The following is a 25,774-nucleotide window of genomic DNA, read 5'->3' on the forward strand; positions in this document are numbered from 1 at the left end:
CTTTTATTAGTAATGAAGAACTTATCTCGTACACATTGTTCAAAGTAATAAATAGTGCATTACTTTTACATTATTATTACAGTCAAAAGTTTCTTGGATTGGCCACCGGAGCGCTACAATCGGGCAGAAACATGGCACGCTGGGTTTCAGATTTGTCAGTCGAGCTGTAGACATGGTGACGTCCAGAAGTACTCGAGCCAGTTAAGTAGATTTCGGTTTCTAAGCAAAGCGGCACTAAGGGTTAGGGTCGGCAATTTGAAGTTGAATACGAATAGGCGTAAACAGACACTAGAAGCGTCGGGTTGCCTTCGTTGTAAACACTGAGGTGTTCATATGACCGAGTCGTGATTTCGGCGTCTGATTTTGAGCGGATTGCATACATGAGAGGCACCAGGTTCTCTGCGGCGTGGACACCGAGGTGTTCATGTGACCGCGTAGGGATCCCGGCGTCTGATTATGAGCAGATTGCACATATCGAATCGACCATTGTTCCGGATTGTTGTTATCGTTGTAAGAAAGCTTTAACCGCTCCCGTGGCTGATTATAGATAAGTTTTTGGGTTCCAGGCGGGTGTACACGTGCATGCCGGAGCCCCTGACGCCACGATTGACAAGTTAGTGGCTGCGGCGTGGATTTAAAGATGTCCATGTGACCGCGTTGGGACTCCAGCGTGAGGCACAGAATGGACATGCGCTACATTTCGATTTTGTACCTCCTTGATCACGAATCAAGGCACTTCGATACATTGCGGTGTATTATAACAATCGTGTGTGACACGTGCGTATGCCAGATTGTAAAGAATTATGAACTTCATAATAAAAGAGTATTAGTAGCGTCAAAAAGCCAAGGAAACCTCCCGTCACGGTACTCATCAGGCCAAAGCTGATCCAGTCATGATATTCACTGTTCCATCTGCCATAAAACAGGATCTTGATTGTCTACAAACTCACGGTTTATCAAAGGGCTGCAACGTGAAAACAAGCCCAGGATCGAAGTGGTGAACCACTTCGGACTGGTGGACTCAGGATGGGAACCCAACGTTTGAATCATCGTCTCCAGGAAGACTCTGTGCAATACTAGCACTGAAGCAAGTTAGAGTCAAATCCATCCCATTTTTTTCAATGATATCGATACCGCCATTCTGTGAGTAAAATCATTATTATTTTCCAAAACTATCGTCCTTGTTCCTAGAAGGATCTTCTCGCAGGTATCGATACCGCAATACCGTGAGGGGGAGACCTTCTCTTCACATTATATGTCGACGATGGAGGAGAAGACGATCGGAGATGGACTACCGCCCGTCTATACCTCTTGACCTGTCCCACGTGACCGGCTGGCCCAATTAGCGATCGCTAGAAACGAGAAAAAGATCACGTGACAGCAGCACGCCGGAAGTCGGCCGGAATCGGCAAGATCGTCGCTGAAACTCGGCACATTTTGCGTACAGTGAATATGGAACACGGACGTGTTTTCGTTCCGCTCCGAATCTATCGTTCCGCTGTTTTATTACCAGTTATCAATTAATAAGATTTCACTTGACTTCAACTCTGTGCATCTCTCTACTTTCCCTGCTTCATCTGCCTGCTTGATCTCCTCCTTCTGCTATCTTCGTAAGTGAAATTTTTCTTTTCTATTTTGTGAAGCCACGAATTTACTTGCGTAATATCTTTTCTCGTAGCTTGCTCTGCGTGAGCCACGTGGGCTCATATCTTATTCCCTTCTTGTCTTATATCTTGTTCTCTCTTATTACACAGGTCGACAAAAAAACTTTTTTTTTCTGGGTTTCTGTTTTAATGCATAAATTCTGACGCTAGGCATCGAAAAACACCAGAATATCCATTCTTAGCTTTTAAAGATTGCTTTTGTCTGTTTTACGTCAATAAGTAAGTTTTTATTATTTTTAATTGGTTTTACGAGCAGCAGGTGGTAGCACTTAGATCAAAACGGTAGCAAATTGCATATTACTCGTGTAAGGCACAGTAGTTAGTATTTACTTGCCTATAAAAGCCGTAACAACCGTTCTTGTGTATTATTGAGTTAGAAAATGGCGTCAATAAGATAGTGTAAACAAGATTTTGATTCATTCTGTTTTATTTGCGATGAATTCATTAAAGAAGAAGCAAAAAAATTTTTTTTGCCAACAAATTTAAACCTATGCGAAGCTTATGCGAATGTGAAATCAAGATAAAAAATGGATACCTTACTTAGCCTATGTTAATTTAAAATTATATCACAAATTAAAATTTAAAAAGGTTTTGAACGTATTCATATTTTTGTTATTTAAATACTTAATAACTGTTATTATACAAAAAATAATCAGAATTGACCCCAATTGATCTCAATTCTCATACGAAATTATGATGGAATATTACACTTCGGGTTTAATACGAGAAAGTCCATACAAACACAAGAAAATCACTAAAAATATTAATTTTTGAACTTGATTTTTTTATTATTTTAAATTTGTATGCTATAAATAATCATTATTCTTGAATTAAAAAGATTCCGATGTTCAGCAAAAGTTTTTCTGATTGTAATTTAAAATAAAATTATGAAAAATTCCGTTATTTTTCTTAAAATTGTTAAAACTGCTCTGGTTTCTACAAAAGCAAACTTTGATGAAAAAAATAATTATTTTTTCCTTTATTAGTAACGTAGAAGAAACGAAAATTTTATACTCATAAGTCAGACCCAAAAATCGTGTCGACCGGTGTTATTTTCGCGACAGGTCAGCTTACTTATTTAATTTATGGTCACCATTGCTTCTTTCTTTGATTTTATCTTATTCGAAAATTTTTCTTATGTACCGCTAAACAGCAGTGCTTTATTATGTCTTCACTTATGCTTGAGTAGAATTTCTTTAATTACTTTGCTTTACTTGAATTGCTCACATATTGTTCTCCGTAGTGATTGATAAATTAAGGGGGATAACAGGAAAGCAATAATCAGAATTTTTTTAAACTTGGAGGATATTTTATTCATGTTTTGAAGTATACTTTGTAATTTTTTCAAGTCAGTTTTGCCGGAATTAGTGGAGCTAGAGATTAGACGATCGCCATCCGAGTGGATTTTTTTGCTGGTGAGCATTCCTGACGTCACAATTTTTATCTGTAATCATCACAATATTTTTATTTTTTTTTTTTTTTTTCTTTCGTCAACAACATATTTCCCAAGAATATGAACCCAACTCTGGTATAATATTATTATTAAAAATATTTTTTCTTATGCAAAAATAGGTACAAAAGCATGGTATGAAAACATGATATTGTGTTCAAACACCTCAAAAGCACACAATATTCAACTTTTCTCATCACACTTAGGTTCATATTCTTAGGAAATATGTTATCAACAAAGAAAAAAAAAAAAAAGAAAAATTGTAATGAATACAGATAAAAATTGTAACTTCAGGAAAGCCGACCAGCAAAAAACTAGCATGGCGATCGTCCAATCTCTAGCTCCACTATTTCCGGCAGAAATGACTTGAAAAAATTACAAAATGTACTTCAAAACATGAATAAAATATCCTCCAAGTTTCAACTAATTCTGATTATTTCTTCCCAGTTAAAAAAATGTACGAAAAACACCAATTTTTCAGCCTCCTAAACTGGTTACCCCCCTCAATTAGCTTATAAATTCTCTCATTTTGTCTTATATTCTGCTTCTTGTTATATGATCTCTAATTTATTTTTATCTTGTCTAATTTTTCAATATCTTTTATCTCATTTCTTAATAACACTTCTGATTTGATTATAACGTATTTCTTTAAATTCTATTATAATAACCGTTGCATATTTTTCATAGTCATAACTTCGCAAAAATACTACTCACTCGGAGAAAATTACAGAAAGATTCGGATCGCGTGTAAACACCATGAGTTATACCGCCATCGTGCCTGTGGGACGTGCTATAGGGGAAAATCCGAAATCAGGACAGAATTTAAAATGCGGACCATCAGCTTCGAATTCTAACCTCAACGGGGCTGTTCAGATTTTTGCCACCATCCAGGCGCTGCCGTCGACTTCAACCGTTCACATAAAATATCATACCGATCAAGTGACTTTCTATGTCATTTTTATACTCATTCAAATCGCTTGTACCACGGGTCAATCATACAAGATGGACAACCACATTTGTCACTTATATGTCGTATGTCTAGGTCTTGAGATCTCAAAGTCGACGAAAATTCTCGATCGAATGGTGTGATGAAAACGATGTTGGAAATGTTAAATGAAAGCTTTTGAGATCCAGAAACATACCTCCAAGGCTTGTCAAATGTCGAATGTCATCTTGAAAGAGGAAAATATGTAATAAAATATCGCCGGGTTGGTTAGGAGGCATCTCTTCGCGGTAAAAGATGGCGCGTCGGCTTGCGTTCGTTCATGTTTTTAATGAAGTTCACGGGATCGGCAAGCGTCGATCTTGGTATTGGATGAAACGATATCGTCGCTCATTGTCAGACGTTTTGAACTATCGCAGACACTTGCAATAATTAATGAAACTCCGTGAGTTCACGAGATCATCGTAAAATTCAACGCTATGCACCTTCTGTCACTGCTTCAAAGAGCTCCAAAGCGAGTTCTTGTACCGTCACATCTTCAAAGAATTTGCATCTTGAGAGCGTCTTTAAACTGTGGAAGTATTATCGTATACAGCGTTGAAAGATTCATGATGCACCCACAACGAAGCATCGCATCGGATGTCTCGAAGAGTTTCTGCATTTTGCGTTGTTCAGGAATTTAGTCAAAGTGTTCAAAGTAAGAACGTCGCGTCGTTTCTTGAGTGTAAAAGTATAGAATAAGGCGGTGCAGGACGAGTCGTGAATTTCTTCATCCGTAAAGCAACGCTCCGAAGGTTTGAACTGACTAATTAGTCCTGGGCAGGATTCTCGGAGTTCCCAACGCGACGATATTCTATGGAATAAGTGAAAAGGATTTTTGAGGAGGTCTTAATAAATACGTTGCCAAAATTTCAATCGACATTGCTGTTGCCTACATGGTTTTAACGTCAAGAATTCAATTTTCAATCTTTGTGATACTTGAGTAATTTGTATATCTTAATAAAATTTGACCCAATTATCATTACTGGTGATAATGGATCAGGTGACATGTGATTTCAACCGATAGCAAGGGGTTTTAAACGATTTCAAAGTCACTGCTTTCCAAAGTGATTTCCGATTTTATGCGATTTCACGCGATTTCAAGGTATTTCAAGGGATTTCAACTAATTTCTAGTGATTCTATACGATTTTAAAGTAACTTTTTTTCAAAGTGGTTTGCGATTTCAAGAGATTTCAACGAATTTCTAGTGATGTCATGCGATTTCACGCGATTTTAAGGGATTCCAACGATTTGTAGTGATTGCATGCGATTTTAAAGTAACTGCTTTCCAAAGTGGTTTGCAATTTCAACACGTGAATAAATGTGCGATTTCATGCGATTTTACGCGCTTTCAAGTGACTCTAAGTGATTATTAGTGATTTCAAGCGTTTTTAAAGTAACTACTTTCCAAAGTGGTTTGCAATTTCATACAATTTCCCGCGATTTCAAAGGATTTCAATTTATTTTAAGTAATTTCAACGATTTGTAGTGATTTCAAACGATTTTAAAGTGACTGCTTTCCAAAGTGATTTGCAATTTAAATAAGTGAATAAACGTGCGATTTCATATGATTTCACGAAATTTCAAGTGATTTTAAATGATTTCAACTAATTTTCAGAGATTTCAAGCGATTTTAAAATGACTGCTTTCCAAAGTGATTTGCAATTCAAATAAGTGAATGAACGTGCGATTTCATATGATTTCAAGTGATTTCAAATGATTTTAACCGATTTTCAGAGATTTTAAGCGATTTTAAAGTGACTGCTTTCCAAAATGATTTGCAATTTCAATAACTGAATATACATGCGATTTCATATGATTTCACGCGATTTCAAATGATTTTAAATGATTTCAACTGATTTTTAGAGATTTCAAGCGATTTTAAAGTGACTGCTTTCCGAAGTGATTAGCGATTTCAACAAGTGAATACCTCTTACGGATACCCAATTATTTCTATTTTTCGTTCGCCATAAGATATTCGCCTGTTTTCCAAAAACAAGTCTTCATCTCACTAGATTGCAATTCATCAAATTAAAAGAGTAAGCATAATTATGAGAGGTTGAATTCCAGTAAACTAGAATGGCAGTCGTCATGAGATTTCTTGGTAATGCCAATTAAGGCATAGTTATAGAGAGAGTGGCAAGCAGCAAACGCGATAGTCTAACGAAGCGTATTATTCAAATATCTGGAATTCAACAGAGCGATAAATAGCGCCGCCCGCACGATTGTAGTTGCGATAAATGGAATGATTTACAGCTGAATGGACCAAATCGCTATAAGTATCGGTTTCATTGGATACGGCATGTCGATCAATTTCAGAGCGCAAACGCTTCCGCCTGCACAATGTATTAATTGAGCCCCTTTCTTCGGAGAATCGACTTGTTACACAGTAGTTAAACAAAACGTATTTTGTCTACATGTGAATAAAACGCCTTCAGACAAAACTGACGTATTTTGAATTTCGAAAAGAATATCTATAATTAAAAATAAAAATAATAAAATATTTGTCGGAGGTAAATATAAATCAAATTCTTTACAAAATGTGCGTAAAAAAATTTCTGATATCTACTCCCTCTCATCATTTCGCTGACGAGTATTTTAATACTTTTCAAACATTCACTCTAAATGAAAGTATTACAACTTGATGAAATAATTTCACCATAGATTGATTTTCGTGGGCATAAAAATGCAGTTAATTCAATAGTAGAAAAAAATATTGACAATCTGTTTTTAAAATTATTTTCAAAATCTTTATTTGAACAGTTGTGAGTATCCGAACGTAATAAATACTTATAAATAATATATCAGTTCCATTTTTATTAATTCGAGAGAAACCGGAATCCTAATATCTAGCTAAATCTACAAAGAAAACATTTCTAATGTCGAAGAGGAAAAATTAGAAAATAAATGTCATAAATCTACCTGTAATTATATTCAATAATTGATTATTTTTATGAACTCGAAAAAAACAAAAAAACAAAATTAGAATGCAGTGTAAAACTTTGAATATCATTGCACTGATCCATAATTCGGAAAAGAATTTTCAAACCGTTAACAAAAGTAGTACAACGATTACCCAAATGAATGTAAAAAAGAGAGAAAAAAAAAAAAACGAAACCCCCATCCCATCGAATCCCATACGCCGGAGACGGAAACGTTCCGAATACTAATTCGCTACAGCACAACGATTTTCCCTGAGTGAAAATTCTCCGACGAATTCTTCTTTCTGTGTATTTTTTTTTTTTTTTTTCTTATTTCTCTCTCTCTATCTCTTTCTTTATTTCATATCCTGCGCTGTTTTTTACGTCCCTGATAACACGCGTACGCCTCCATTTTCGTAAAATAAAAGAAAGAAGAGGGAAGAAAGAGGAAGAAATCTGCTACTCCCTAGCTTATACGTTCGGAAGCACCGGACTACCCCATTTTCTAGACCCATACTACAAATGTTGCCAAATATTTTCCTTTTTCTATTAGCCATTGACGGTTATTACCTTCGTTCTCCCTCCTCACTTTTCTACCAGCACCCCTCAACCCTCGCAACTCTCGCCAAGGCTTCACTCTCTCTCTCTCTCTCTCTCTCTCTCTCTCTCTCTCTCTCTCTCTTTTTCTTATTTTTCTACCGCTGTCTTCCCTTCCCTCGTTCCCTTACCTTATCTTGGCCGGTTCGTTCTTTTTATCAACGACTTCCCACGAACAAGGAATTTCTCCTTGTTCTCGGGACTGAGGATAATTAATTGAACTAACCGAAAGAAATCACATAAACGACCCGCACTCTTTTGTATACGTACAACTGCAATGCAGCCTTTTCATCATCGATTATACGGCTTCCAAGTTCTCGTGATCATCTCTTTCTCCGAAAACAAATTAGTCTTCCACTTTCCATGCTTTGTCGTAATCAATGCAATTAGACTATTTCAAATCTTGATATAGTAAACTGTATTTGAAAATTGAATAATTTTCATCGAAGATTTTAATTTCATATCAATTACTGCGATATCGAATAAATCTTTTCAAGTTTTCGTTAGGCAATAAAACACAGGCGAGTTTAAAAACGTGACTGGATCTGAATATTCCTACTTTTTGAGCTCACGTAATACGTTGAAAAACAATGATAACGAGTAAAAAAAAAACTTTGACCGTTCCACACGGCGTGCCTACCAAAAAGTATGTATGGGGCATTCCAGGTCAATTCGACAAGGGTCTGACCCTTACCCTCTCGAATCTGAGTCCTAATGACCGGAGGTGTTTCGTTAGCCTAAAATAACATCTTCAAATTTTTCTCAGATTTTTACCAAGCCTCCTGACCCCTTAAGATGATATTTTCGAAAACGGTCAATCGGACATTTTTGAAAATTATGAAAAAAATCACATAAATTCTGTAGGCAAAAAGAAAAATATCCCAACCAAAATCGAAGTGGGCAGGCAAAACGGTAATTTTTATCAATTTTTTTATTGAATAATTTTTTTTTTTGTCAGTAATTTCGATTTTTTTCGCATTTTTCAGGATTCAATATATTTTCCTATATAATCTATATAATCAATAAAATATATTGAATCCTGAAAAATGCGAAAAAAATCGAAATTACTGGGAAAAAAAAAATTATTCAATAAAAAAATTGATAAAAAATTACCGTTTTGCCTGCCCACTTCGATTTTGGTTGGGATATTTTTCTTTTTGCCTACAGAATTTATGTGATTTTTTTCATAATTTTCAAAAATGTCCGATTGACCGTTTTCGAAAATATCATCTTAAGGGGTCAGAGGGCTTGGTAAAAATCTGAGAAAAATTTTGAGTAGTTATTTTAGGCTAACGAAACACCTCCGGTCATTAAGACTCAGATTCGAGAGGGTGAGGGTAGACACTCGTCGAATTGACCTAGAATGCCCCATATATATATATACAATTCCCTGGGGGGGGGGGGGTGAAAACGGATCGAAATTCATCCCGTTGTTCGGGTGAAATCGGTATGCGTTGAAGGTAGGCGCCATTATCCGCGGGGGGATGATTTCACGTCTTAACGAAACGGCGAAGGGACAACGGACTTGGTGTATACATATATATACGTATGTAGTATGTATATCTGTATATGTGCATAGCTATACAGCTTATACGGGTCGTTAAACGACAGAACCAGATTACTTTTCTTCTCCGCACGGTATAGTGGAAAATATTGTCTTTGGTTGACATGAGGGCTGGCTCAATATTAGAAACGAGGAGACGGGAGCCACTGCGAATGGCATAACTCTCGAGCGAATCGGCGATAAAACGCAGGGATGGTAAGGACAGAGTCCTTCAAACGCTTTCTGTCCCTCCAATCCCTTTCAGGAGTTTGCTTGTATCGCTCCGATGGATGGAAGGATGAATATCCGGTCAGTTGACTGTCGAACGGGCTGCAGCTTTTTCGAAGACTACAAATTTTTATTCGTCTGCGATTTAGTAATATGTTGCACGCTCTGTCAGACTAGGAATTATAAATTATCAAGCTTAAGGGGTCTACCCAACTGACGATAAGAAAGGATTTTTTCAAGAATTTTTTTAACGAGTTTTAACTGTAAATATTGATATATGCTTTGTTAGTCTTAATAAATGTTAACACTGTCGAGTTACATTAAAATGAATTTTTTTTTTTATTTTAATCACTTTTTGGACACGAAAATCGTAGTTGAAAATCAGTCCAAAAAAAAATTAGGTCTGTGGTGTTGATGATTTCTCGAAGATGGTTAACCTGAAACCAAAAAATCTAACGGTCTTAGATCCAGCATGTTAACGAACTCGGAATGAATCATACGGTTTTTTAAATTTTGATTGTTTTTCCAAAAAAAGGCAAAAACGCGGTCTCTTTCAACTTTTTCGAAAAATGGCCGCCATTTTGTTGATATTGCAAATCCATCGTACTGGATTCAAGATTTTGGATTTTGCACATCTGAACTTAGATTCGTGATCAGCAATGCAAAAAACCTTACGGTACCAATTTTCATTCGAATCCATTCACTCATTCTCAAGGTATCATTATTCTTCTTTTTTTCTTTGGGGAGAGGGGATTATGTCGTTCAAATAATGCCAAAAAGCTAATGAACCAATCAAAGCCAATATCTAATCTGTTCTAAGTTTGGAAAAACCGCGTTGATTGAGATCAAATTCATTTAAATCCAGTAACTTGTTCTCGAGATATACTCGGACAAAAAACTGATCACACATGCACGTCAATTTGAAAACGATTGAAGGTGATTCTCTAAACGTAAAACGTGGAGATTTAGTGAAAACTGAACATTTCATTTTCGGAAAACAAAAACACGAGAAGTTAAAAAGGTTGGTTTCAAATTGACTAAAATTGACCGGTGCAGACTATCGTAGAAAAATCTATGTGGTGAATTCGGAAATTCCGCATCGGATCAAAGTGTAAGATTACGACCAAATTACAATCTTTATAAAACGTGGGCACCGCATATTTCATAATATATTATATCACGTTACTAATGCCAGAAAGGTGTATCAAAAAAAAAAAATTTTGGCAAAATGGATGAAAAACAAAAAAAAAATTTCCACATAATTATACATTATGTACATTTTTAAGTTGATTGGAGATAAAAAAAATATTTTGCAGAGCCAAAAAGGCGTATATTTTGAAATCCGCTTTTTCGGCATTAGTAACGCGATATATCTGTTTTCAACTTCTATCCAATTACCGACTCAATTTCCCGGTCCTGTCCAACCTCGAACTTGTAACACCACCTCCGATTGTACAAAAATTTTTGACAATTTATAAGTTGCTTCGGCGTTCACCGCGAGACGCAGAACTCGTGAAAAGCTCGTGGAAGGATCGTTATAGTCCAGGTGATGGTGCCTCAAGGGCTGGGGGATTAACAATATAAACCCCCCCCTAAAATGAAGTTTTAAAAGTTGTAGAAGTGGACTGGGACGCGGACGGCGCCAACGAACGAGAGGAAACCGGACGCGACTGGTCAGAGCGAGCGACTCCCTTATCTGAAGGATCCTCGGGAAAATTGAGTAGTCTGTGGGTCGTCGAGCGAATCGAATGAACCTCAAGCAACGCGTTTGTTTCCGATTTCTGTTTACCGAGATTGCCACAGCCAGATGAGAAGAGACACTTCCGCTATCGCCGATCGGAAACTTCGAGAGCTGTTTTCGTTTGCACTAAAGTTACATCCAATTCGGGCCGATTTGGATCCACAGCTCGTTCACAGCGGTATAAACTGACCCACATCCCTCTATCTGTTAGTAATTTTATTAGCTTCCGGTATTGGGTAAGTGCTAAGCGAGACCAAAATTGTTGAGTTATGTAAATGAAACAACTCGGTAAATGGTGGAAAGTTAAATGAAAGGCGTTTATTTTAGTCGTTACAAAGAAGGTGTATACATATATCTCATAGAGACTAGAGTACAGGAGTCAAATCTTCTACTTTTGATCCAGCATCAAAAAATCCGTACAAAAAGGCTGACGTTGAACGATGCTGATATCGCAGAGACCCAACGAGTGGTGGGGAGACTAGACAAAGACAGATATACGCATTTTAAATATTATTCGCCAATATTTATAACACGTTTGTGAGGTTATGTCGATCCCCAATGTTTACTGATTTGAAAAAAAAAAAAAATTCTATAAAGATACACGTATAACAAGTTTGTGAGGTTATGTCGATCCCCAATGTCTACGTATTTAAAAAAAAAAAAAAAAATCTATAAAGATACACATTCAAGAGGCATTATATTTTTACTCTCTTTTCTATGTGATATGCGATCGATTTAATTTCCTCCCTCAATATAATGACCATAATTAACATTTTCAGCCACAATAATCAACCCGAAGACGCGTGCTTAACGATGTTTCCTTTCAGGTGAAAAGCAATTTCATTTCGGTCGTGATCGGTGTTTATACATATATGTATAGTTCATTCTTCCTCCACTCTAGTCTCCGTGTTATATCGACATATTCTTTGACGTCACACAGCAGCCATATTAATTTGGTAGATCGATACCGAGATCTAATCGAGCAGAATCGTATATCAAACGTATCGATATGCGATCCGTGCGCCATTTACGGGTATTAGGAAAGTAAATTTCCGGACCCGCGTAGTTTAAAAGCAAATCTTAAGGCAGCGTCTAATTTTACTCCTTGAAATTTAACAAAAACATAATGTGCACTTTTTTTATTTAGCTGCACTTAACTTGTGGGTGGCTCCAAGGGCTGCTACTTCATTCCACGCCCACTTGCTTCTACCGGGACGATCAAGCAGGCCCCAAATATTCAGGAATAATTACTGTTCATTTGCTCTACGGGTAACCGCGTGTAATTAAGGTACAAGTGGCGTGTAGTTTGCAGTGTTACATTCTCCCTGAGCGACTCCAGTTTACTGCACTATGTATCGTGGTGTTAGTATACGTGGTGTGCCTTCTTTTTCTAAAAAGGTTTCTCTCTCGCACTGAACTGGACGTAAGTAAGATGTGTTCCAACGGCGCCAAAATACCCTAGATCGGTGGTGATTAATTGTTATGACGTTGAATCTGCGTGGGGAAAAGATGTGCGGTTCTTTTAAATGCATCCCAATTGTAGCAATAATTTTATGGGATTCGTGTACTGGAGAATATACTTATTTTTTCAAACATTGAATCATTCGAATGTCTGTGCGAGGTACAAAAATTAAATTCTGGAAATTAAGTGCCAAAAATGTGCACAATTATTTCCGCAACATTTCACAATACACGAATGCGCCATTTCTACTTTAAACTTTGTATTCATCTGGGACAAATATTTGAAATAATCTATTTTCGATTGACATCACTCTACACAATAGCGTTACCGAGCAGGGTAGCGTTCGCCAGATAAATAATTCCCTAAGAATATGGGGATTTTTTTACACAGTTGGTACAAAATTATTTAAGGGCTTTGATTGCGATGAAATGTACGTGAAGTCGGAGTTCTAAGGTCACAATGTATAATCACACCACAATATGTATACTAGTTACGGTCCTGCTTTAGTACAGAGTAAGCCATTTAAGTATTGTTATGTTTTTTCGCCGACTAATTACCAGGAAACGAACTTACGTGACATGTTTTGTTTTCAGCAACGGACATAGTAATTGTCACCCGCTAATTGAAAATAAGCATATTAAAAATCGGAAACAGAATACAAATAAATTTATGTTCACGTTCATGTTGAAATACAGAGGAAAAAATGTTTAGTCAAAATTAGAAAGTAAAAATATTTTTGATGCAGTACCTATAGATAAAGATTTGAGTTTAATTATGTGGGAGGTGAGTCAAAGTGACGGACCCTGTATTGTCAGTCAAAAGTTTCTTGGATTGGCCACCGGAGCGCTACAATAGGGCAGAAACATGGCGCGCTGGGTTTCAGATTTGTCAGTCGAGCTGTAGACATGGTGACGACCGGAAGTACTCGAGCCAGTTAAGTAGATTTCGATTTCTAAGCATAGCGGCACTAGGGGGCAGGGCCGTCAATTTGAAGTTGAATACGAATAGGCGTAAACAGACACTAGAGGCGTCGGGCTCCCTTCGTCGTAAACAATGAGGTGTTCATGTGACCGAGTCATGATCTCGGCGTCTGATTTTGAGCGGATTGCATACATGAGAGGCACCAGGTTCTCTGCCGTGGACACCGAGGTGTTCATGTGACCGCGTAGGGATTCCGGCATGTGATTATGAGCAGATTACACATATCGAATCGACCATTATTCCGGATTGTTGTCATCGTTGAAAGAAGGCCTTAACCGCTCCCGTGGCTAATTATAGTAAGTTTTTGGTTTCCAGGCGGGTGTACACGTGCATGCCGGAGCCTCTGACGTCACGATTGATAAGTTAGTGTCAGAGGCGTGGATTTAAAGATGTCCTCTTATTCGGTAAATGAATGGATCTCAAATATTTGCATACTAGTAAAAATACAATCGTCAGGTCCCACCTTAATTTGAGCATCACAAATGAGTCACAAGAACCCAAGTAAATTCAAGACTTCGTCATCAAGTATCAACTCTAGGTCTAACTAATTAGTTAGCAACAAAGAAGCCGCCATGATGCAGGTCAGCTACCTCGGTTTACCCCGGATCACACAATGACTCCCGCTGCGCAGACATGCCATTAAACGGTACTTACACATGACACACGCGAATTACTGCAGTCTACAGAGCGAAAAGTCGGAAGAATTCGCTTGTTCAAAATTCAAGGCACGGTTGCCATAAACGCGGCTCGTTTCAGTCATTAATAAGGTCTCCGCAGGTCAGCTCTTATGTACCAACCCACGCTGAACGCAGACTAACACACACCGTGTGTCTAATGGTACAAGGACTGGTAGGTACGCGCCAATATACGATCTTTCAACACGTACAAGGAATTATGAAAGGGGGAAAAATTTCTCTCCCTTCTTTTTCCACACACGTGAAACGTATGAAATCACGTTCGAAAAAGTTCAAATTGAGAAGCTGAGACCAATTGAGATGTTTTGAGCTTGGTGTCACGTGATCGATTCAAGAGTACCTACTTCAAAAAAACCGGGATAATTTTTTATTTTAAATTTCAATCGATTCGAAAATTTTCCTAAAAGAATCATGCTATTGTCAGGCAGTGCGTTTTGCTCAGCTAGGTCCTAATAAATATCGTACAGATTTTACATCAATTTATTTCGCTGCGAGATGAGCTTTGAGGTTATGTTCTGCACATTATTCTATTATGGATCCGTGTGATAATTTATCGGTTCTGGCTAACCATAGCTTACTTTCTAACATCGAAATGATAATATCACAAAAAAGAATAATAATAAAAATCGATGTTTTCCAAAAAAAAAAAAAAAAATTTGGAATGAAATATATATTTTTTTTTTATTTATCAAAAAAATTGCATTGACCAATGCGACTTTTAGCATGTATGAAAAATGAAACTTTTTTCTTCTAGTTTTCGTATTTACGCTAAAAACATATGACGTATCTCGTTATCAAGTACATTTCAAGCTGCCCGTAATAACGGGGAATCCAATGGCGGTGATTGATCGGATTCTGTACTGATGATCGTTCCGTCTCCTTCTCCTTCTTCTTCTGCTTCTGCTTCTCCTGATCCGCCTTCGCATTTGCTCCGGAGGTCCATGCGGCGCATGCAGCCCCTTTCATCCGCAGTGCAGTTCCTCCTGCGGCCGCGTCACAGATTACAAAGACAAATCGTTCCCTGGCGATGTCCGCTGGGCAAAACATGCAGGACCTTATCCTCGAGGACCACCTCTTCACGTTCGTTCACCCTTCCTCCTTCTCCCCCTCCTCTAGCCTGCATCTAGATACTCAGCTGAGAATTCTTGGCTCACGAGTTGTCGCCGACCCTTTCTAACGCGAAAAGAAAAACCTTCCGCTTCGCGGAGAAAAGTTCTATCCGTCGAATCATGGATTGGATGACCCTTTATTGAACCCATGAGATTCTAGTAATAGTTTTCGTATTCAATAAAATTACACTCTGTTATTCATTTAACCTTAGACGCGCATTTGCTCACTAAGTTCTTAACAACTTTCGTGTCGAACCGTTTTCTTCCTTCAGCTTAACCCCAACTTCAGAAATGACGAAGCTGTGAAAATAAACTTTGTTTGGATTCTAAAAAAGTTGGGAAAAGTGATTGATTACTTTGCCGGGTTTTCATTTTTTTTTTTTTTTTTATTATTCTTACGTTTCTCTGTAAACACCTGGAAAAATAAGCGTGAAAAATTGTATCTGATTGTTTAAGGCCTTCGTGAAATATTTTTCTTACCGATATAAGTAATATTATATAATGACACGCTGTGGTAATACTGATTAAATTTTGGATATTATGATTTTTCGATTTTGGATATTACTTGGAATTTGAAAAAAGAGTAGCTGCACGAAAGTTTTTAATCAACATGCAATTTTCTTAACAACAATTTCTAACAACTGTCGTAATACGCATTTCAACTTTTCTTTAAAAATTATTCCACAAGCTAATATAAGATGCTTTTATCGTATTTAACAGATTGAAATTAAATTTTAGCGGATGCATTTGCGATAAAATGATTAATTATTTTTTTTAAGCATTATGCACAAGTTTCGATCGAAAATTTCACTAGACTTCAAGATAAAGTGTATAACGAAAAGTAACATAATTATTTATCCCCATGTTTGATCGAATGAAGAATTGAATCGACTTGCCTTAAAATTGTCCTGATAATTACACGAAATTTCGAGAGTTACCAAAATGCAGCTTTGACAAAAACTTACGTTTTTTGCACACGTGCAAATTACTCGTCTGCGAAAACTTTGAAATCATTTAGAATTACCGTCATTCCGGGTTAGAAACAGTCTCATTTCCCTGGAGTTTGATACGTCGTTGAAAAAAAATGTATATATATATATAATATATATTAAGGTGGCGCAAAAAAACGGACTATTTTTTTTTTTGAGTCTCGTGTGACAAAATGTTAGTTTTTGATGTTTTAAGAGCCCACTCCAAAGGACAGCTCAAAAAAAAAAATTTTAAGAGGTCTCTCCAAATTTTTTTAAATGTCAAAAAAATTATATTAAAAAAATTATATTTTCAGTATTTTGTTTGATTTTTAATTCATGTCGTGGTGTATTGTTATCGATTCTTTCTTACTAAATTGAAGAAAAAAAATTTATCAAATTTTAATATGAATATTAAAAGGTCGCTCGAAAAGATCTAAAGAAATGCACCAAAAAATTGAAAAAAAATTATGCGCGACCTTTCAAAACTCAAATTTCGAACTGAAATTTTCGGAAACTTGTTTTTTTCTTGTCTATAAAATTATACCGTCACGAGAAATTTTTTTTTTTCTTTAAATCGATTTTGACGATTTCTGACGTTTTAAAAAATCTGGAGTGACCTCTGAAAATTTTCTTTTTGAACTGACCTTTGGAGTGGGCTCTTAAAACATCAAAAACTAACATTTTGTCACACAAGACTCAAAAAAAAACAAATAGTCAGTTTTTTTGCGCCACCCTAATATATATATATATATATAAGTAATGTTCACTTTGCTCTATTCCACGCGTTTCACTGATGCAATAAATCCTCAATCGAATTCCAAGTATAGGAAAAGGCGAGAGAAAAGGGTGCCTTTTGAAAATTTCACTCCCCTTTCTCTAAAATTATCAAACAACTACGAATCCTCTCGCTTTTCACTTCGCTCCGTCGACCCCTCGGTCTCTCCACACATACATGCACACACATGTGCTTTCATGACGTATACACATATGTACGTACACTCGTCACCGCCTGAAGAAACTGGCTATAAAAGTGAACAGTTTTTATTGAATTCTCTGCAGGTTTTTTATGGCCACCCACCAGTTTGGCCTTGTATTCATTCGCGCAGCTTTTTACTCGTAAAGCGCCAAGGAAGACCTCGAAGAAGTGTAAAAGCACAGCTTTCACGGTATCTAAAACCGCATACGATTTTGCTTCTTGCTCAGACATTTTCTTTTCACACAAATTCGGATTTACGACCCGTTAAAATCCGCCCATAAGCTTACAAGTATATTATCATTAATAACGGTATAACAATGTTTGCAAAATATTCCCAATTGCAGAAATCAAGCAATACTAGTCGAGATAAGCTTAAAGGGAACGGCGCAGCGATCTAGAAAAAATTAACGTATTTCGAGATGAATTTATATTTTAATAAATGTTCAATTTCATACAACCATTCAAATTTTTGTGAAATTTTTTTTTATTATTTTTTCGCAGAGTGGATCCTGGTCCAATTCGTTTTTTCGCCATCTCTTCTGTTTCCTCACCTTTTAATGGAGGAATCTGGATACAAAAAACTGGGTGAGTAGTTGTGAACATGTTTTAAAATTTTTGATTTACAAAAAAATCATCGAATTGCAAATTTCTTTGAATGATTCTTTTTTTTTTTTAATTCTTTGTATCGACATGACGAGGATTATTATTCCGAAGACGATGATCCATAAACAAGTTAAATCAGACTGTTGGTGTTTTCATTTTTTTTTTTTCAAAAAATTTGCAATGACTAAGATATCGCAAAATTTACTCTTTATGTATTACTTTAAATGGCCAAGGGTGAGAGAATCAACCAAATTCACCCTTGATTTTACAAGAAATATAATTGTCTCGTCTGCTGCACCCTGCACTTCCGGTTCTCAGAACTATAATCTTGTGTTCTGGCTCCTGCCTTCGTTGGCAGCCTGTATTCCACATCCAGCTCGATACTTCTCCTTTAACTTTAGAACAGAATATCTCCTTTCAGTAAAGTGTTACGGCAAATTTTCAAAGAAATAAAGACATTTCGTAGTTTTTCCGTAAGAATTTTCGATATAATTCTACTAGTAATTACTTATCCAGTTTTTTAATCGCAGATTTTTTCAACTGTTTGTAGTAATTCGAGATTCTCCAGGTCAAAAAGTCGGTGACACTGCGATTTTTAGTGCAATATGACCTTTCGTGAAAATTATGTGATTAAAAAAATATTTCTTATCATTGTTTCTAATCGTTGTCTAATTTCACGTCAGAAAGAGAATAACTTCTGGTTCAAACACTTTTATGGACTGCACCGGTAACGAGATAACTAAATTACAGTTTGACGAAGTTGGAGTTTGTAGGGTGAAAGTAATAAACTCTACTCCTTCAAAGCACACCTAAAATTGCAAGGTAATGGCTTTGATAGTTACGATATTTCGTTACATGAATGTTACTCGCTTCAACTTCGTACATTTTGTATACTAATTATTTAAACTGGTGTAAAGTGGCTGCTGTAACGAGCTTTAAATATCCAATTAGTTGATCTGAAGGAAGAGACTCTAAATACAATTTAATAATCAAAAAAACTTACCCAGAGAAATTTTCATTCAAAAAAAAAAAAAAAAAGAAAACTGTCAAAAAGTCAAACAAGCTCCAACTTTATTATCTTGATATGATAGTAGGTATAGTGATTCGTTTCTTTTCCCTTCAACTTCCGCAATACTTGAACTGAATTTCGAATTCGTATTTTTTTTGATAATGACCGGTTATCGACACTTACAAGAGAGTTCCACTGTCGGAACTTAAAGTAAAGAAATCAAACTTCGACGAAACATCAGAGTTTCGAATCGTCCGAAACCCAACGCTCAAAGTTCCGAAAGGGAAAAATGAGAAACTTTAAACATCGAAAACATCAAAATTCTGAACGATCAAAGAGTTTTAGTTCTGTTTTCTGACTTATCACACCCAACCGTTGATCAACTACGCTGTACAAATATATTTCAATTTCCAGAATTTCACTTTACACCAGAACTTGAATTTTCAGAATCTTGTATTTCGGGACTTTAAACTTTAAAGTTTTGTCAAAGTTTCGCAAGAAATTAATCCGGAATTAGGTGCTTTCGGAACCTTATCTAATTCGGAACTTCAACCTCCCCCCTCCCCCACTCTCCTCACTTTCAAAATCAAAATGAAGAACCGACGATGTATACCTACAACAGAGCAGACGTACACAAGGATAAATAAAGCGCGAAAAGGGATACGCAGGTGATAAGGTAAGGCCCTCGTCCATGGGCGAGAAGGTAGGCGCCAAGCTCTCCTATAGGTGAGATTGGCTCGAGGAGTTCGGCCCTCGAATCGCACCAGCTTCTGGCCACCCGCGTTATTGATGCTGTGTGACCCTCAGTGGAACGTGACCCTCCTCCCTTTTCCTTTTCCTTTTCCTGTTCCTTTTTCTCCCTCGTCGATCCGCCGCCTCATCCCACTGACCACTCTCCTGGTTTCCATCCACTTCCACTTCCACTTCCACTTCCACTTCTACTTCCACCAGCCCTTCCCATCCCTTCACTTAGCTTCTCTTCTCTTCTCTTCTCTTCCCTTCGCGCCTGGCTCACCTTCAAATTGGACTCGGGCCAGATGGTTCACTTGCATATTTATTCCAACTCCTGGAGGATACCTAACCACCTCCACCAGCGGTCCCAGAAATGTATTCGCGAGGGTGGAACCAGTATTCGATAACGAGGTTCAACGACTGGATCTGATTTTTCGACCGTGAGATAAGTTCAAACGAGTGGCGGGGGTTTTCAACAATTTCACTCTCACTTCCTGCAGATTCCATCCTCAATCTTTTTCTTGCCGACCATTTTTTCGATACACACCTCGCCGTAGACGACTCAGACCCTACATTTGACGAACGTAATCAATCGATAGGCGATTCAATTTCGATGCGCATTTTCTACTCGCGCATGAACCAAACTCAACGCTTATTATTGCAATGTCTGCTGACCGAACCCCGTTCAATAAATTAGTGAACATTTATATTGGATCTCGTTGAATGTTACTCTGTCTACTTACCAACAATGAGCCTCATAATATGTTGATCGTTGGTTAGAACAAAACCGTCATGAGAGCCTGTAAATTGTCTCGAAAAATTTTAGAAGCTTACAAAATTGTTGAAAACACTGCGGTGCAAAGTTCTTTTCGTTCGTATCAATTAAAGCAACTTGAAAATTTTTCAACTGAACATTTTTTCTCCCGTAGAGTTCACCGTCCATTCATTATGGACCAAAAGACGAGAAGTGCTGGTTTTGATTCACCTTTTAGGCGGATTTTTCTTTCCTTTTCGGTGCCTGACCTTTCCTTCTCTCTCTCTCTCTCTCTTTGCTTTTCTTTTCTTCTTCGTGGCAGTTAAGACAATTACCCACGCTGAGCTCGGAAATTCTTGGTGTTTATATGGCTCCTGGAAGACAGAGTAACGTCGTTAGTTCACTAAGTGCGACGTCGGCACTTGCGTAAATTTATCGAAGCACAAAGATCGTTATGAAGAACCATGTAAGTAGATGTGTACGAAAACTTGTTAACTAATTGTGCTTGTATTGATAGTATTTTCTATTGTTGTATTTCCATTAGATCTTCGACCATCTTGTAATAAAATTGATAAAAAGTACCAATTTCTAGTCAACTGACCTTCAAAAATCTGAAAAGTAATCACAATTACTGCATTCATACAGGAAAAAATAATTTGCAATTTCGACGGTTTCTCACTACGAAAAGTTTGTTTGGGTTCAAAGAAAGCTTCTTTCAAAAGGTGAGCGTTCACGATACGTCTAAGATGGCGCTCATTCAGTTCTTCACTTTTTTCAGATTTTTTTTTCTTCAAATCATGCCGGGATCCCGTCTCAATTTATATTTATATAAATTTGGTTTAATTGTTATTTAGAATAAATGTTCAAGAGAATAGGTAATTTTTTTTTAAATCTGATATTTCGTTCTGTCTTCTACAAAAAATAAACTTTATCTAATAAAACTGTTTTTTTTTTTTTTTTTTCAAGAAATCAAAATTTGACATCTAGAACCCATACCAAAAAAATCGTATTAATCGGTGTTACTTATATCAACGTAAAAAAGACAAAAGCAAACTTTATATGTAATTAATGAAGAATCAAAATTTATTTATTTAAGAATAAATGCAAAAAATGAAAGTAATAATTTTTTTTGTTGACCTGTGTTATCTTCAAATATTATCTTCTGGTTGGTCAATGTTTCTGGACGAGGTAGTCACAACGTATTATACAAGTGCGGGCGGAGTAAACCATAACCATCATCCCTTATAGCAGGTCGCTACACGGAACATAAGCACCCTCACGTTACAGTACATATTGAAACGGAAACCTGGCGTAAAATGAAAAATATGCGAAAAAAGAGAAAAATTGAATGAGCGCCGTCGTAGGCGTAACGTACAAGGCTCATTTTTTTAGAGAATCTTTTTTTAAACCCTAAGAAACTTTTCAGAGGGTGCCGTGGTGGATATTGGCAAATTATTTTTTCCTGAAATACCCTTATAGGTATACATATTGCATTGCATGTAACGTACGTTTGTAAAACATAAAATACGAGCGCAATATTTACTCGATGATACGTTATGTATATGCTGCAGCCTAAGCCTACGTGAATATATGATGGACCGGATGTATAGGATTTATTTATCCCAATTCACATGGGACGTCGCTTTGTTTTATGCGAAAACAACCGTATTTTTTTCTCCATATTCACCCAAATCCGCTGGTCATTTTTTCACTTGTAATCCATCGTAGCACAAAACTATGTTAAGGTGCTTATAAAGACCCGTTGTACACCTCGAAAACGCGGGGATGCAAAACTCCTATACCGCTCAAGCGATCAGAGTGAAATTTGGGCAGTTAATGCCTTATTTTGGCAAAAAGTGGAGCATCTTCTTACTTTTTCAAAATTTGGAAAAAAATTTTACAGATTGATTACCACCCACAGAAATTAGCCAAATTTTCACAGTTGCACTGAATGGATCGACCTATCCGGTATGATGCCACTCGGCGGTGATGAACCACACATTTTGAGCCCAGTTCCATGAGATTTGATGGTGAAATGACGAAATGGCAGCTGATCTGGTTTTCGATTACGAAGTACACCGAAATCTCATTTTGGCGACATTTGTTACCGACATTACGCGCATGCCGGTAATGTATGCGTGTAATGTCGGTAAAAAATTACCGACACGCGTGAAAGCTATGCTAAAAAAAACAACAATTTTTAGATACAGAACTGAATCATGCTGCAACCAAGTTTCATAAACTTCTCAATGAAACGAAGGGAACGTAATAAGCAAAAAAAGAAATTCTAAAAGTCCGAAGTAAATGAATATTTTCCAGAAAATTTCTAATCGTAAGATTGATTTTACACGGCGTTATCTGATAACTTCTTTAAAAGTCCGGTAATTCAGACATTTCCCCATTTTCATTAAACCAGAAATTTTTCGCTACAATGATTTTGTACATCATTGGTTACCAAAATTCTTGCACTACGCGTGATGCAGTTAAATTTTGTTGACGAAAACATATCGTAGAGTAGTTACATGAGAGTCAGCCCGTTCGAAATTACTCTCGAAATTTATCCCAAGTTTCTCAAAGATTCACGCCGACGACGCAATTTAGCCAAGGCTTATGGGGAATGGGAAATGGGAATGGGGAAATACGCAGGGAAACCCATTAACTCGTTAGCGTTTGCGTTGGAGGAGCGAACGCCTCCCCCTCCGAATGCTTCGTCTCCCTCCATCGTCGATGTATTCGTTTGATCCTCGTACCTTCAAAGGAAATTTTTGATGGGACCGATTCTGGCTGAGCATGGGGGTCGGGGACAATTGTGCATTGAAATACTGAATCGGAAAAAATACCTTCAGCGATATTTTTGCTCCTCGTTTTTTCTCTTCTCACCTTAACTTCTTCCATGGCGAGAAAGTCAAACGACGATAACAGATCGATTTATCTGATAATGATGTGTAATTGTTTTTGACCAGTGATTGACAATTTTTGGTTTGTCTCATTCGACCACGGAATAAGTGATGGGTTTCACTATAGTTCGAATAATTTCCGATCCGTAGAGGACAGGGTGAATTGATCTCCTATAATTACAGAGCTTACTGTTGCTAGTTTTGGATGTATCCAGCGGTAAAGCTCCAATCGATCTTGGAACGTCTTCTCTCTATAAGTTTGTAGCCATTTAGCGATGGTCAAAAGTCTCAGAAGACCATATCCCCTTAAACCAGACTAATCCCCTTGCCTGTCCTAACTTTGAGAGATGTGGTGGGATGGGAATTAATTTCGAGGGTTCATTTCCCGACTGCTCCGATCGGTAATGCAGTCAGAAAGAATAATTGGAAAAAATTGAAGAACGTTCTTACGGTGAAAAGTTCATCTGTACCGACAGGTGTTCGAAGTATTCAATCATACCAAGGAAAGTTTAACGGAAAAACAATTCATTTGATTAATCGAGAAAATTGCACCCACTCAAAATCCTGCTCCTCAGTTACAAAGACACCAGCAGTCAGAATATTCGTCTAATTTCACCTAGAGTCTGACGGAAAGTTTATACTCATAACTGGTGGAGATAATGGCCAGGTGCTTGTCTAGTATTAGTTCATTCAAACTGGGCTTGAAGTTGACCGTGAACTGACTTTCTAATACCATGGCTATGATAATAGTGTAAAGTCGAACCACCGGGAGTTTCTATCTCCACGTTATACTCGTACATCTTAAAAGCCTTTCTAATCCTAACAGCTCTTGAACTACTTTGTTTTGACTGACTACTTTAGTGTAAAGAGGAATAGATAATTGGACACAGTTTGTATTGAGAATGACTTGTGACTGCTGGCCTAATGATGGTAGTGTAACTGATGTGGTATTCTATTGATATGATAGTGAACGAGGATAAGATAGCGCGAAGTGTGTTGTATGTGTATACACATAAATATGTATCTATATGTTTAGGTTTTCATAGTTGTACGACTTTATCGGTGATGATTTAGAAATAGATTGAATTAGGCTGCAGGCTTCGAGACTTGTATAGTCGGTGACGATGTCTCGTCATGCAGAATACCTCAAGTTGATAGCGGAATATATAAATAAGACAAAAAAATTCGAGCGTAACCTGAAAATGGTGAGTTATTTATTATAAGATGTATTATGAAGTAAATATTGATGATTCGTCAAGAATAAGGTGTGTCTGGTCGTCTAGCTGAACTATCTTTCTTTGGACAACGGACAAGCCAAAGTCGAGTTTACTGTCAGTCAAGATCACATCAACACTGACGGACACTTACATCCAGGGCTGACGACAACGATAATCGACGTTTTGTCCAGCCACGCACTGTTGGTGCATGGAGATGGATTTTCTGGGGTGTCGACGAACATTCACGTCTCGTAAATTACGTTCCATTGAAATTTAAAATATAGTAAACAGGTTATGTTAGATGAATTGAAGGTTTTCTCGTTTTGCAGACATTTTCAACGTGCTTCCGTCGGCGATTTGATACTCGTTAACGCTAAGATGTCCAAGCTTGTGGAACCATTGGCATTCGTTGAAGTAGAATTATCGAGAAAAAATGGAGTGGCTGAGGACCTCGTTGCGCGTGGTGAACATACTTTGTTCGTAAGGCCTGGACTTCATTACGCCAGAAGTTGATAATAATAACAATTTATTGAGATACAAGTACGTCAGATGTTGATTATCGAACAGAATTTATAAGTATTTTGATTGCGGTTTTTGCTTTATCATTATACACACTTACCATTAAAATGTGATCAACGATTATTAATAGACAGTTATTTTCACGCATGCCGATAATTTTTTATCGACATTGCACGCATGCATTACCGGCATGCGCGTAATGTCGGTAACAAATGTCGCCAAAATGAGATTTCGGTGTACTTCGTAATCGAAAACCAGATCAGCTGCCATTTCGTCATTTCACCATCAAATCTCATGGAATTGGGCTCAAAATGTGTGTTTCATCACCGCCGAGTGGCATCATACCGGATAGTTCGATCCATTCAGTGCAACTGTGAAAATTTGGCCAATTTCTGTGGGTGGTAACCAATCTGTAAAATTTTTGACCAAATTTTGAAAAAGTAAAAAGACGCTCCATTTTTTGCCAAAATAAGGCATTAACTGCCCAGGTTTCAATCTGATCGCTTGAGTGGTATAGGAATTTTGCATCCCCGCGTTTTTGAGGTGTACAACGTTTCTTTATAAGCACCTTAAGGTCAAAACTTCAATTCGCATTTAGTTTCTTCTTCTTTGTGACCTGATGAGATTTTGAAAAATTTCTATATACGTTTTACAAGATCGAGAAAAATCCCTTAAAAAAAGTATAATAATAATAATAATAGTAGAAGAAAAAGGAACCCGTC

General features: G+C 37.1%; 1 protein-coding gene and 1 long non-coding RNA gene across 2 annotated transcripts; one reads left to right on the plus strand and one right to left on the minus strand.

Annotated features, from left to right (window-relative positions):
* Nucleotides 1–372: 372 nt before the first annotated feature.
* LOC124408029 lies at nt 373–19,367 on the minus strand. Its single transcript, XR_006929387.1, has 4 exons — nt 19,356–19,367; nt 16,822–16,830; nt 7,656–7,660; nt 373–528 (listed from the first exon to the last, which is right to left on the minus strand). It is a non-coding gene; the product is annotated as an uncharacterized LOC124408029 (long non-coding RNA).
* A 5,004-nt stretch (nt 19,368–24,371) lies between these two features.
* LOC124408028 lies at nt 24,372–25,153 on the plus strand. Its single transcript, XM_046884674.1, has 3 exons — nt 24,372–24,521; nt 24,600–24,784; nt 24,863–25,153. The coding sequence occupies exons 1-3, from the start codon at nt 24,441–24,443 to the stop codon at nt 25,044–25,046; spliced, it is 450 nt and encodes a 149-aa protein (XP_046740630.1). The 5' UTR covers nt 24,372–24,440; the 3' UTR covers nt 25,047–25,153.
* Nucleotides 25,154–25,774: the final 621 nt, after the last annotated feature.

Source organism: Diprion similis, chromosome 7 (genome assembly GCF_021155765.1).
Source record: "Diprion similis isolate iyDipSimi1 chromosome 7, iyDipSimi1.1, whole genome shotgun sequence".
Taxonomy (NCBI): Eukaryota; Metazoa; Arthropoda; class Insecta; order Hymenoptera; family Diprionidae; genus Diprion; species Diprion similis.